This window comes from Schistocerca serialis, chromosome 8, assembly GCF_023864345.2.
Source record: "Schistocerca serialis cubense isolate TAMUIC-IGC-003099 chromosome 8, iqSchSeri2.2, whole genome shotgun sequence".
Taxonomy (NCBI): Eukaryota; Metazoa; Arthropoda; class Insecta; order Orthoptera; family Acrididae; genus Schistocerca; species Schistocerca serialis.
Genome location: NC_064645.1, coordinates 317,235,632 through 317,250,105, shown reverse-complemented (window position 1 = coordinate 317,250,105; position 14,474 = coordinate 317,235,632). Strand labels below are relative to the sequence as shown.

Below are 14,474 nucleotides of genomic sequence, written 5' to 3'. Positions count from 1 at the left end.
TTGGAGTTCATGGGACCGGTATCTTGCCAGTATCAGTATCGATATCAGACAAAAATCGTCGAGATTTTCGATTGCTGGTATGGATGAACTGCACATATACATAATTTGTACGGAACTCTCAGGCCGCGAGTCCAACTCCCAGTTGGCCAGCTTGATCCTGGCAACGTTTATGAAAAGAAAAGAATTAATGAGAAGGCAAATTGACGGCAACGAAAGGCTTTCATGGACAGTGCTCGTTAGCGCAAAACAAAATGACGAGTAACCACAGTTATGGACCCATGTAATAGTTCTCACACTAATGGCTAGTATCTGGAAGTAAGGTTTCTAAAATCTAGCTCGATGTCCAGTAGGAAATACAGTGGACGTCAAAGAAGTAACAACGTAAACACACTGAATGTAAACTCACGAGTAATCTGCACCAGATCGTATTGGGTCTTACAAGCACAGCTCGGTTCCGACCAGCCAGTAAAGGAGCGGTCTTGTCATAGTGACTGGGCAGACACTCGATCAGTTTGTGTCCATTTGGGATGTTAAAACATTTCGTCTCGTGTTACATAATCTTGAATGTCTCATTTAGAGTTTCAGCTACTTTCGTAAGTTGATTTCCTTTCAGAGCTCTGTCCGTCTTCACTGTGGGAGTCATGAGCTTGGTCCTGCTAAGCACTTACAGTGGTCTCCTCATCTTCGCCAGATACTACGACTGCGACCCACTCACCACCAAGGTATGAGCAACAAATCTGCTTCTGTTTCTTTATTTACGCATTTTTTTCGCATGGCAAGCGGGGAATCCAGGTTCCAGTCCCAGTTTGTCACAAATTTTAATATGTCACCAATCAACTGTGCCGCTGAAGTCTAATCGTATTCGCAATTGCTAACACATTTCTTCTGTTTCATACAGCTGTATATTGTTGAAATCTGGTTTCGCAGGACAAAGCGGATCAGGTTGTGGAGAGGGGCTAAGGTCAAGAACACACACAACTTTATTCCTCAAACCAATGCACAGTTTTCTCTTTAAAAACAACTAAGATCAGTTCACGGCTGAGGGCCCAAGTAACTTCTCTAGCATAAGTTTAAATGACTGCTTTTAAAACACCAGAGTAACGGCTGAAGGCCTTACTTAAGTAAAATTACAATATCTTCTCGGCTAAAGGCCGAAATAATATTTCAGAACAGCTAAGGAAATTCTTTAAAAGCCAAGCATTTACAAATTCCGGCTAAAGGCCATATTAAGGAAAATTCAAGTTAATTCTTCAGCTGAAAGCTCAATAAAAAAATTTCTTTACATAGTAAAAGAGAGGGTTTAAAATAAGCTTTTGCACAGTACAACAGAAAAACATCTTAAGAAACTTGAGGCATCTTGTCGGCTGAAGGCCCAAACAGTTACTCAAGAATAATTAAAGTTAACCTGAAGACAAACATTTACAGAACACGGCTGAAGGCCGTTCCAAGAATTCAAGATAATTAAAGAAAAACCTTACAGAAAAAGATTTACATATTAAAGGCACGGATTCTGTAACATACGCGGCCGAAGGCCTAAATACAGAGCAACAAGAATTTTAAATGAAACACGGCTAAAGTCCTAATCTTAAGTTGTTATGAAATTCGGCTGAAGGCCATATACGAAACATAAAACAGAGAGTATTAACGCACGGCTGAAGGCCTGGCACAGTACCTGCAACCAAATAAAATGACAATCACAAACAACCAACAGTGGTGCTCAGAAGTGTTCCAAGGTCGGACTGGACAGGAAACTCTAACCACAGTTTAGGTGAGACAGGCAGCCAAGCGTAACACTAAACAATCGGGTTGCAACACGACCTAAGGACGGCTGAACAACCAACCAACAACTTAATCGATTCCCTCTGCCGCAACCGACCAACTGCGGATTTCAGTACGCAGACAGTATTCATCTGTTAAGTGGAAATCACAGAAGCTACGCGCAGTTCCACGTAAACACACTTACACAAGAAATTGAACAATCGTAAAAGCAATCACTGTGGAACAACAAGGACGAATCAATTGGACACACAGAGAGTTTCCACAAGCGGTCGGCGACCAAATACACATCGTCTGGTGAGACGACCGACCGAACGACCAACCCAGGTCGTTCCCACTCAAGTTACGTGTGTCGGCGACGGTCGGGCGAGTCTTGGCTGTCCGACTCTGACTGTAGCTCCAGCCCGACTCAACTCGATGTCCGTTCGGAACTCGGAGACACGGCGACCCGGGCATCCTGGCTCGAACCCATCCTTTCAGAGGTAACTCTTGCCCATTGGTCACGACATCTCTGCACAAGGAAGGAACCGACCCACGCCCGGCAGGATGAACAAGTGTAGTGGCCCAGAAGCGGTCAAAAGACCCAATACACGTCGTCCGATGAGACGACCAACCGAACGACCGACCAACGGTCATCCCGCTCCAGTCTCCATCCGTCGGACAGTTCATGTGTGTCGCCAGCGGCCGGCCGCACCTCACTGGCGCTCCGTCCCCGACTTCACTGCTGCTGCGTCCGGACGGAACTCTCACAGACGACGACCCGGAAATACCGGGTGTTTCAAAAATGACCGGTATATTTGAAACGGCAATACAAACTAAACGAGCAGCGATAGAAATACACCGTTTGTTGCAATATGCTTGGGACAACAGTACATTTTCAGGCAGACAAACTTTCGAAATTACAATAGTTACAATTGTCAACAACAGATGGCGCTGCGGTCTGGGAAACTCTATAGTACGATATTTTCCACATATCCACCATGCGTAGCAATAATATGGCGTAGTCTCTGAATGAAATTACCCGAAACCTTTGACAACGTGTCTGGCGGAATGGCTTCACATGCAGATGAGATGTACTGCTTCAGCTGTTCAATTGTTTCTGGATTCTGGCGGTACACCTGGTTTTTCACGTGTCCCCACAGAAAGAAGTCACAGGGGTTCATGTCTGGCGAATAGGGAGGCCAATCCACGCCGTCTCCTGTATGTTTCGGATAGCCCAAAGCAATCACACGATCATCGAAATATTCATTCAGGAAATTAAAGACGTCGGCCGTGCGATGTGGCCCGGCACCATCTTGCATAAACCACGAGGTGTTCGCAGTGTCGTCTAAGGCAGTTTGTACCGCCACAAATTCACGAAGAATGTCCAGATAGCGAGATGCAGTAATCGTTTCGGATCTGAAAAATGGGCCAATGATTCCTTTGGAAGAAATGGCGGCCCAGACCAGTACTTTTTGAGGATGCAGGGACGATGGGACTGCAACATGGGGCTTTTTGGTTCCCCATATGCGCCAGTTCTGTTTATTGACGAAGCCGTCCAGGTAAAAATAAGCTTCGTCAGTAAACCAAATGCTGCCCACATGCATATCGCCGTCATCAATCCTGTGCACTATATCGTTAGCGAATGTCTCTCGTGCAGCAATGGTAGCGGCGCTGAGGGCTTGCCGCGTTTGAATTTTGTATGGATAGAGGTGTAAATTCTGGCGCATCAGACGATACGTGGACGTTGGCGTCATTTGGACCGCAGCTGCAACACGGCGAACGGAAACCCGAGGCCGCTGTTGGATCACCTGCTGCACTAGCTGTGCGTTGCCCTCTGTGGTTGCCGTACGCAGTCGCCCTACCTTTCCAGCACGTTCATCCGTCACGTTCCCAGTCCGTTGAAATTTTTCAAACAGATCCTTTATTGTATCGCTTTTCGGTCCTTTGATTACATTAAACCTCCGTTGAAAACTTCGTCTTGTTGCAACAACACTGTGTTCTAGGCGGTGGAATTCCAACACCAGAAAAATCCTCTGTTCTAAGGAATAAACCATGTTGTCCATAGCACACTTGCACGTTGTGAACAGTACACGCTTACAGCAGAAAGACGACGTACAGAATGGCGCACCCACAGACTGCGTTGTCTTCTACACTCCTGGAAATTGAAATAAGAACACCGTGAATTCATTGCCCCAGGAAGGGGAAACTTTATTGACATATTCCTGGGGTCAGATACATCACATGATCACACTGACAGAACCACAGGCACATAGACACAGGCAACAGAGCATGCACAATGTCGGCACTAGTACAGTGTATATCCACCTTTCGCAGCAATGCAGGCTGCTATTCTCCCATGGAGACGATCGTAGAGATGCTGGATGTAGTCCTGTGGAACGGCTTGCCATGCCATTTCCACCTGGCGCCTCAGTTGGACCAGCATTCGTGCTGGACGTGCAGACCGCGTGAGACGACGCTTCATCCAGTCCCAAACATGCTCAATGGGGGACAGATCCGGAGATCTTGCTGGCCAGGGTAGTTGACTTACACCTTCTAGAGCACGTTGGGTGGCACGGGATGCATGCGGACGTGCATTGTCCTGTTGGAACAGCAAGTTCCCTTGCCGGTCTAGGAATGGTAGAACGATGGGTTCGATGACGGTTTAGATGTACCGTGCACTATTCAGTGTCCCCTCGACGATAACCAGTGGTGTACGGCCAGTGTAGGAGATCGCTCCCCACACCATGATGCCGGGTGTTGGCCCTGTGTGCCTCGGTCGTATGCAGTCCTGATTGTGGCGCTCACCTGCACGGCGCCAAACAAGCATACGACCATCATTGGCACCAAGGCAGAAGCGACTCTCATCGCTGAAGACGACACGTCTCCATTCGTCCCTCCATTCACGCCTGTCGCGACACCACTGGAGGCGGGCTGCACGATGTTGGGGCGTGAGCGGAAGACGGCCTAACGGTGTGCGGGACCGTAGCCCAGCTTCATGGAGACAGTTGCGAATGGTTCTCGCCGATACCCCAGGAGCAACAGTGTCCCTAATTTGCTGGGAAGTGGCGGTGCGGTCCCCTACGGCACTGCGTAGGATCCTACGGTCTTGGCGTGCATCCGTGCGTCGCTGCGGTCCGGTCCCAGGTCGACGGGCACGTGCACCTTCCGCCGACCACTGGCGACAACATCGATGTACTGTGGAGACTTCACGCCCCACGTGTTGAGCAATTCGGCGGTACGTCCACCCGGCCTCCCGCATGCCCACTATACGCCCTCGCTCAAAGTCCGTCAACTGCACATACGGTTCACGTCCACGCTGTCGCGGCATGCTACCAGTGTTAAAGACTGCGATGGAGCTCCGTATGCCACGGCAAACTGGCTGACACTGACGGCGGCGGTGCACAAATGCTACGCAGCTAGCGCTATTCGACGGCCAACACCGCGGTTCCTGGTGTGTCCGCTGTGCCGTGCGTGTGATCATTGCTTGTACAGCCCTCTCGCAGTGTCCGGAGCAAGTATGGTGGGTCTGACACACCGGTGTCAATGTGTTCTTTTTTCCATTTCCAGGAGTGTATATCTTTCACATCGCTTGCAGCGCCGTCTGTTGTTGAAAATTGTAACTACTGTAATTTCGAAAGTTTGTCCGCCTGAAAATGTACTGTTGTCCCAAGCATATTGCAACAAACGGTGTATTTCTGTCGCTGCTCGTTTAGTTTGTATTGCCGTTTCAAATATACCGGTCAATTTTGAAACATCCTGTACTAGCGGTCTCTCCAGGGATGGTACGACAGTGCACACATCGAAACCGCTGCTGCTGCCACACACGGGCAAGCAAACCAGCAACCTAGTGACGCCAGCAAATCTAATTAAAAGGAAAAACGAGGCGACGGAACCACAAAAACAAGATGACGAGCAATAAACGACATGACCGCGAGCCGCGCACTGCTCAATTGTAGCAGAGTCTGTTCCTTCAAACAATACATGTATCTCTGAAGGACATTGCATAGTACACGGTAAAACACAGACACTTCAAAATAGTATTACATACGGGGATAGGCCGCAACAGTAATATACAAGTCTCTCCCTGTGCGGGAATCGGAGCAACTGTGCGAGTACGGGTCGTAGACACAACGCGACATATGGGGGTTTCAGTCGGTTCGGGAGGCGTGCTCGAATAGCCGAAGTTGCTAATGTAACCGCTCGAGTAAAGCAGGATATCCGTTTCCAAGTCCGAGCCGGCACAAATTTTCATATGTTACTGATAAACTGCGCAGCTGAAATCCAATCCTACTTGTTTCACAAAGGTGCAGATCGTAACAGTGTCTGTTCCAACAGGTCTGCATGCGTGTTTAAGGACATCGCGTAGTACATTGTAAACAGCAACACTGCAAAATAGTATCCTTTTTTGTGGATAAGGGCAGATTGATTCTCGCACTGTTTCTGAATCTTTCGTCTTCGATTCTCTCCTGACACGCTGAAATACGCCTTTCACCTCTGGTAAAGCCAAATAGACAGCACTGTGTTCGACCGTTGTTCTGGTTCCCAGCTAAACATGATGTCTCCCGCTGCTACGTGGACTCAAGTCGGTTTAGATTAGACCATGACAGAGGCCGATGTCGAAACAAATAGAAACTCATACACAGGAAATTTGGTTTTCTTCTTACTATCTAAATATAAGAAATTTAAAAAATCATTATGTTTCGGAGCAGATGGCTTTGTGAAAGTCGTTTGGTGCTACACAGTTCTCTGCAGCTTTTCTTAGTTTCCAGATTCTCTGAAGGTTACGCAACATCACAGTCAATGATCATAATAATTTATTCGTAGATCTTTCGATCCTTTAGTAGTATTAACATTAGATATGCGTTTTCCTTTGTGATCACAAAATCATAATGCGCAATATATAAAAATACAACATAGTCGTCATAAGGGCGGATCACGAATGGTCGAAATTTGTATGTTACTTAGTTACGTGTTCCATTGATCAATAGCACGGAAAACCGTTATGATGTGGAACGTGTCAAATGCACAAGAAATGCGCACAGGAAACAAGGCTTTTTTTTCATTATAGTGTTATGTCTAAGTATTTCTATTGTTGTTGTTGTTGTGGTCTTCAGTCCTGAGACTGGTTTGATGCAGCTCTCCATGCTAATCTATCCTGTGCAAGTTCCTTCATCTCCCATTACCTACTGCAACCTGCATCCTTCTGAATCTGCTTAGTGTATTCATCTCTTGGTCTCCCTCTACGATTTTTACCCTCCACGCTGCCCTCCAATGCTAAGTTTGTGATCCCTTGATGACTCAGGACATGTCCTACCAACCGGTCCCTTCTTCTAGTCAAGTTGTGCCACAAACTCCTCTTCTCCCCAATCCTATTCAATACCTCCTCATTAGTTAAGTGATCTACCCACCTAATCTTCAACATTCTTCTGTAACACCACATTTCGAAAGCTTCTATTCTCTTCTTGTCCAAACTATTTATTGTCCATGTTTCACTTCCATACATGGCTACACTCCATACAAATACTTTCAAAAACGACTTCCTGACACTTAAATCTATACTCGACGTTAACAAATTTCTCTTCTTCAGATACGCTTTCCTTGCCATTGCCAGTCTACATTTTATATCCTCTCTACTTCGATCATCATCAGTTATTTTTCTCCCCAAATAGCAAAACTCATTTACTACTTTAAGTGTCTCATTTCCTAATCAAATTCCCTCAGCATCACCCGACTTAATTCGACTACATTCCATTATCCTCGTCTTGCTTTTGTTGATGTTCATCTTATATCCTCCTTTCAAGACACTGTCCATTCCGTTCAACTGCCCTTCCAAGTCCTTTGCTGTCTCTGACAGAATTACAATGTCATCGGCGAACCTCAAAGTTTTTATTCCTTCTCCCTGGATTTTAATACCTACTCCAAATTTTTCTTTTGTTTCCTTTACTGCTTGCTCAATATACAGATTGAATAACATCGGGGAGAGGCTACAACCCTGTCTCACTCCCTTCCCAACCACTGCTTCCCTTTCATGCCCCTCCACACTTATAAATGCCATCTGGTTTCTGTACAAATTGTAAATAGCCTTTCCCTCCCTGTATTTTACCCCTGCCAACTTTAGAATTTGAAAGAGACTACTCCAGTCAACATTATCAAAAGCTTTCTCTAAGTCTACAAATGCTAGAAACGTAGGTTTGCCTTTCCTTAATCTTCCTTCTAAGATAAGTCGTAAGGTCAGTATTGCCTCACGTGTTCCAACATTTCTACGGAATCCAAACTGATCTTCCCCGACGTTGACTTCTACCAGTTTTTCCATTCGTCTGTAAATAATTCTCGTTAGTATTTTGCAGCTGTGACTTATTAAACTGATAGTTCGGTAATTTTCACATCTGTCAACACCTGCTTTCTTTGGGATTGGAATTATTATATTCTTCTTGAAGTCTGAGGGTATTTCGCCTGTCTCGTACATCTTGCTCACCAGATGGTAGAGTTTTGTCAGACTGGCTCTCCCAAGGCCGTCAGTAGTTCTAATGGAATGTTGTCTACTCCCGGGGCCTTGTTTCGACTCAGGTCTTTCAGTGCTCTGTCAAACTCTTCACGCAGTATCGTATCTCCCATTTCATCTTCATCTGCATCCTCTTCCATTTCCATAATATTGTCCTCAAGTACATCGCCCTTGTATAGACCCTCTATATACTCCTTCCACCATTCTGCTTTCCCCTCTTTGCTTAGAACTGGGTACCATCTGAGCTCTTGATATTCATACAAGTGGCCTCTTTAATTTTCCTGTAGGCTGTATCTATCTTACCCCTAGCGAAATAAGCCTCTACATCCTTACATTTGTCCTCTAGCCATGCCTGCTTAGCCATTTTGCACTTCCTGTCGATATCCTTTTTGAGACGTTTGTATTCCTTTTTGCCTGCTTCATTTACTGCATTTTTATATTTTCTTCTTTCATCAATTAAATTCAATATTTCTTCTGTTACCCACGGATTTCTACTAGCCCTCGTCTTTTTACCTACTTGATCCTCTGCTGCCTTCACTACTTCATCCCTCAGATCCACCCATTCGTCTTCTACTGTATTTCTTTCCCCTATTCCTGTCAATTGTTCCCTTATGCTCTCCCTGAAACTCTGTACAACCTCTGGCTTAGTCAGTTTATCCAGGTCCCATCTCCTTAAATTCCCACCTTTTTGCAATTTCTTAAGTTTTAATCTACAGTTCATAACCAATAGATTGTGGTCAGAGTCCACATCTGCCCCTGCAAATGTCCTACAATTTAAACCCTGGTTCCTAAATCTCTGTCTTACCATTATATAATCTATCTGATACCTTTTAGTATCTCCAGGATTCTTCCATATATACAACCTTCTTTTATGATTCTTGAACCAAGTGTTAGCTATGATTAAGTTATGCTCTGTGCAAAATTCTACCAGACGGCTCCCTCTTTTATTTCTTAGCCCAATCCATATTCACCTACTATGTTTCCTTCTCTCCCTTTTCCTACTGTCGAATTCCAGTCACCCATGACTATTAAATTTTCGTCTCTCTTCACTACTTGAATAATTTCTTTTATCTCATCATACATTTCTTCAATTTCTTCGTCATCTGCAGAGCTAGTTGGCATATAAACTTGTACTACTGTAGTAGGCATGGGCTTCGTGTGTATCTTGGCGCCGGCCGGTGTGGCCGTGCGGTTAAAGGCGCTTCAGTCTGGAACCGCGTGACCGCTACGGTCGCAGGTTCGAATCCTGCCTCGGGCATGGATGGGTGTGATGTCCTTAGGTTAGTTAGGTTTAAGTAGTTCTAAGTTCTAGGGGACTGATGACCACAGCAGTTAAGTCCCATAGTTCTCAGAGCCATTTGAACCATTTGTATCTTGGCCACTATAATACGTTCACTATGCTGTTTGTAGTAGCTTACCCGCACTCCTATTTTTTTTATTCATTATTAAACCTACTCCTGCATTACCCCTATTTGATTTTGTATTTGTAACCCAGTATTCACCTGACCAGAAGTCTTGTTCCTCCTGCCACCGAACTTCACTAATTCCCACTATATCTATCTTTAACCTATCCATTTCCCTTTTTTAATTTTCTAACCTACCTGCCCGATTAAGGGATCTGACATTCCACGCTCCGATCCGTAGAATGCCAGTTTTCTTTCTCCTGATAACGACGTCCTCCTGAGTAGTCCCCGCCCGGAGATCCGAATGGGGGACTATTTTACTTCCGGAATGTTTTACCCAAGAGAACGCCATCATCATTTAACCATACAGTAAAGCTGCATGCTCTCGGGAAAAATTACGGCTGTATTTTCCCCTTGCTTTCAGCCGTTCGCAGTACCGGCACAGCAAGGCCGTTTTGGTTAGTGTTGCAAGCCCAGATCAGTCAATCATCCACACTGTTGCCCCTGCAACTACTGAAAAGGCTGCTGCCGCTCTTCAGGAACCAAACGTTTGTCTGGCCTCTCAACAGATACACCTCCGTTGTGGTTGCACCTACGGTACGGCTATCTGTATCGCTGAGGCACGCAAGCCTCCCCACCAACGGCAAGGTCCATCGTTCATGGGGGGAGGGGGGGGCAGTATGGGGGGGAGTATTTCTATTATCTATCCCATATTTCTATTGTCTATCCCATTCCCTTAAATGGCACAAAATGCATATGTTATATCTCCAGATTTATTTACTCATACTCAAGAATTCATCTATGGTATAGAAGGAATTGCCAATTTGTTTTTGAAACTATTACTGCTGTATGTCAGACATTTTATTTCATCTGGTAATTTATCAAAAAGTTTTATAGCATCAAATTTTACCCCTTTCTGTGCCAAAGATAGATTAAGTAAAGGATAATGTACGTTTTTCTTTCTTCTGGTATTGTAATCATGAATGTCGCTGTTGATTTTAAACGGGTCCATGTTGTTGAGAACAAATTTCATTACTGAGTAAATATACTGTGAAACAGTTGTAAGAATTCCTTACCTTTTAAACAGATGCCTACAAGATGTGCGACTATGAACCCCACACATTATTCTAACTACTTTCTTTTGAGCAGTGAATACCTTTTGCTTAAGTGTTGAGTTGTCCCAGAATATTATTCTGTATGGCATCAGAGAGTGGAAGTATGCAAAGTATATTAGCTTACTAATTTCTACATCCTCAAAATTGGCAATTATTCTGACTGCAAAACTTGTTGAACCTAGTCGCTTCACGAGATCCAAAATATGAATTTTCCTATTAAGATTTTCATCTATATGTACACCCAAAAACTTAGTATGCTCTACCCTGGCTACTGACTTCTTTTGATGTGTTATGTTTATTGAAGCGATTATACTTTTTGCAGCAGAAAATCGGATGTGCTGTTTTTTTTCGAAGTTCAAAGCAAGCCCATTCGCAGAAATCCAATTAATAACTTTTCCAAACAAGCCCATTCGCAGAAAACCAATTAATAACTTTTCCAAAGACCTTATTTGTATCATTTTCTATCAGGCTTTCTTTTATTGGATTAATAATTGTGCTTGTATCATCAGCAAACAGTATCAGTTCAGCATCTTGTTTCACATAAGAAGGGAGGTCATTCACATGTATCAAGAACAGGAGGGGAACCATGATCGAACCTTGCGAAACACCTAATGTAATTTCACCCCAGTTAGATGAAGTGGCAAACTCCTTTGAATCACTTGAAGCATATAAAGAGACTTTTTGCTTCCTGTTCTGTAGATATGACTTAAACCACTCATATGCTGTACCATTTATACCATAGAATTGTAATTTCTCTAACATAATGTCATGGTTCACACAATCAAATGCTTTGGATAGGTCACAGAATATTCCTACTGGTGACATTTTACTATTTAAAGACTCTATTATGGGGACAGTGAAATTTTATATTGCTGTCTCAGTGGAACAGCATTTCTGAAATTCGAACTGTGATTTACTAAGTATCCCATTACTTTTGAGATGGCTAACCACTCTTGAGTGCATTTATTATCTCGGCTGATCAGAATTAATAAGTAAGCGTGTCTTTCTAGCAGAATTCGGTGCTTCGAACTGCTATTTCAAAAAATCTAATATCCAGTACGATATCGCAGGATTATCACCAGTTCTTTCAATAAAATCCCGATTGTGAATGAAGTGAGTGTTGTTGTAAAGGTCACTATCGATTTTCATGATTTTTAGCTGTGGATATTACTGCACGGGAATAGCAAACGAGTGGTGGCCTTAAATTTGACACTCTCATTTCAGAAATTATAAAATTCGTTTCTTTGTTATCTGTGATTATAGCCCCGCTTTAATTAAGCTTATAACCACTGTCGCCTGCACCCCCAAGTTTATTTCTGCTTTGGATATTATTAAAACTATTGTGTCCACACTGGTCCACAATGCCCGATAGTATTGAATTAACAATCAATAAATATTATAAAAATGGATGTATGTATTATGTATGTATTCGTGTGGGTATATATGTTCCACATCTCCTCCTAAACCACTGGACTGATTTCAACCATACTTGGTACACATCTCACTTACTGTCAGCAGAGAGTCCCTGTGAGAGTAAGAACGACCTACCTAGCTAACAAAGTGGCGTAGATAGAAATGCAGTATAGCACACGACGCGCCAATATCCATACTTTATTTACCCAGTATTTAAGAATAAAAGCACTTAGGGACTTCCAACATACTTTACACATAATATCAAACTTTGCGAAACTTTTTCTCACTGACAACCCCCACAACATGATGAAAGGAAAAAAGTTTATCGCTTACAATATTCTAGTTGATCATGCAGTATAATTGCCGCATGAAACATGACGTTATAATTTTTTACTTCTTTAGTACCAACTGCATTTCCGACACATTTTACAGACTATTCACGTATACCAGTGTACGCACCAGCAAAATTATATCATTGTAAGACACATAATTCAGGAGATAAGAAGTCAAAACTGACAGGCGTGAAAAACTGCAGCATTATGTGTGACGCTTCAATTTATTAGTTCTCTACGACAAACTCTATTCACAAAGCATTACGCGTACAGTAGTCACGTGTACCACTGTTTGTACCTCCAAAATTATATCTTTGTACAATACATAGTTCAGGGGATACGACTCCATAAACATTGAACTACATGAACTATGAAAGTGCAGGGGAAAATTCGCTAGAGGTTCAGATGAAAATATGGGTACAAATACGTGTGAAATATGTTCAGTCTAAGTGAAGTATATTTGAGATGTGAGTAGATGAGAAAATCGACGAGTAAAAAACTCATCCTAAACCACTGCAACGATATCTGCCTTATTTGGTACAGATATTAGTTACCATCCAGGAAAGAAATACTGTGAGGGTAAGAACCACCAGCCTCCTACTGTGGTGGGGGTGATGACATGGAGAGAGAAGGATGAGGAGGAGATGGATAGACAAAGATGGGGAAAGAGAAGACGGACGCAGATAGGAGAAGGAGGAGGTGGACAGAGGGAGGGCAGGGGGAAACAGACAGGGAAAGGAAAGAGGAGGTAGTGGACAGAGACAGAGGAGAGGAGGAGATGGACAGAGAAAGGAAAGAGGGAGGAAAGGAGAGAGGACAGTGGGAGGAGGAGGAAGTGGACTAGATGGGGGAGAAGGAGATTGACAGAGGGGGAAGGAGCAAATGGACAGACAGGGGACCAGCAGATCAACAGAGAGAGGGGGAGGGGGAGGGGAGCAGATAGAGGGAATAGTAGGAGTACATAGACAGAGAGGGGAGCAGTAGGAGATGGAGACAGGGGCGGTGGAGGAGGTAGACAGAGAGAGGGGAAGGAGATGGACAGAGAGGGGGGGAAAGAAAAGTAGACTAATAGAAGATTGGAATAAACACATAACCAGGCAGTACCAGGTACTTGTCTAGTGTACCTATAAAAGAAATGTCATCAGTCACATCATAGCCAGCTTCTATTTGTCTTACATTTAAATTAATATTCTAGCTGCTACGGCTAGTACAAGGCAACGGCCTTTCCGCAGTTGGTACACCGGTTCCCGTCAGATCACCGAAGTTAAGTGCTGTCGGGCGTGGCAGGCACTTGCATGGGTGACCATCCTAGCCGTCATGTGCTGTTGCCATTTTTTGGGGTGCATTCAGCCTCGTGATTCTAATTGAAGAGCTACTCGACCGAATAGTAGCGGCTCCGGTCAAAGAAAACCATCATAGCGACTGGGAGAATTGTGTGCTGACCACACACTCCTCCTATCCACATCCTCATCTGAGGGTGACACGGCGGTCGGATGGTCCCGATGGACCACTTGTGGCCTGAAGACAGAGTGCTTTTACTTCTAGTACAAGTGTTGAATACTAGTGAGATGACACTCAAACTAAAATTATCAGCGACCCACGACATAAATAGCTGTCACTATCCTAGCTCCTGATACAGCCGGTAGGTTCAAACTGTCATGCGGCCAGACGCGCTCCTGTGAGATATACTGATTCTTAACACAGGATGTGAAGTAGGATCTTCCGTCCTGCCCACGAAGGGCTGTCTTTAGTGGTCCAGGTGGTTAGCGTTTACGTTTTATTTAAACACGTGACAGTCAGGAACAAGTGGAAAAACTGTGTGGATCTTAGTACGAGTATTAACTATGTAAAAGCGTGGTTTGCATACCGATAAAGAGATATACTAATGGGAATCGTATCAATCTCTGAAGTTATTGTTATCGGCACCTTAGCGGCCCACTGAACGTCCACC

General features: G+C 44.1%; 1 protein-coding gene and 1 pseudogene across 3 annotated transcripts in view; both read left to right on the top strand.

The window, feature by feature from the left end:
• The window catches only part of LOC126416410 (sodium-coupled monocarboxylate transporter 1-like), a 253,907-nt gene that overhangs the window by 148,576 nt on the left and 90,857 nt on the right, over positions 1-14,474 (top strand). For all 3 annotated transcript variants that reach the window (XM_050084124.1, XM_050084122.1, XM_050084123.1), the window contains exon 9: positions 614-722. In XM_050084124.1, the coding sequence (XP_049940081.1) occupies positions 614-722 (109 nt within the window). The remainder of the gene's footprint in view (positions 1-613; positions 723-14,474) is intronic.
• LOC126417864 (5S ribosomal RNA) lies at positions 13,737-13,854 on the top strand (annotated as a pseudogene).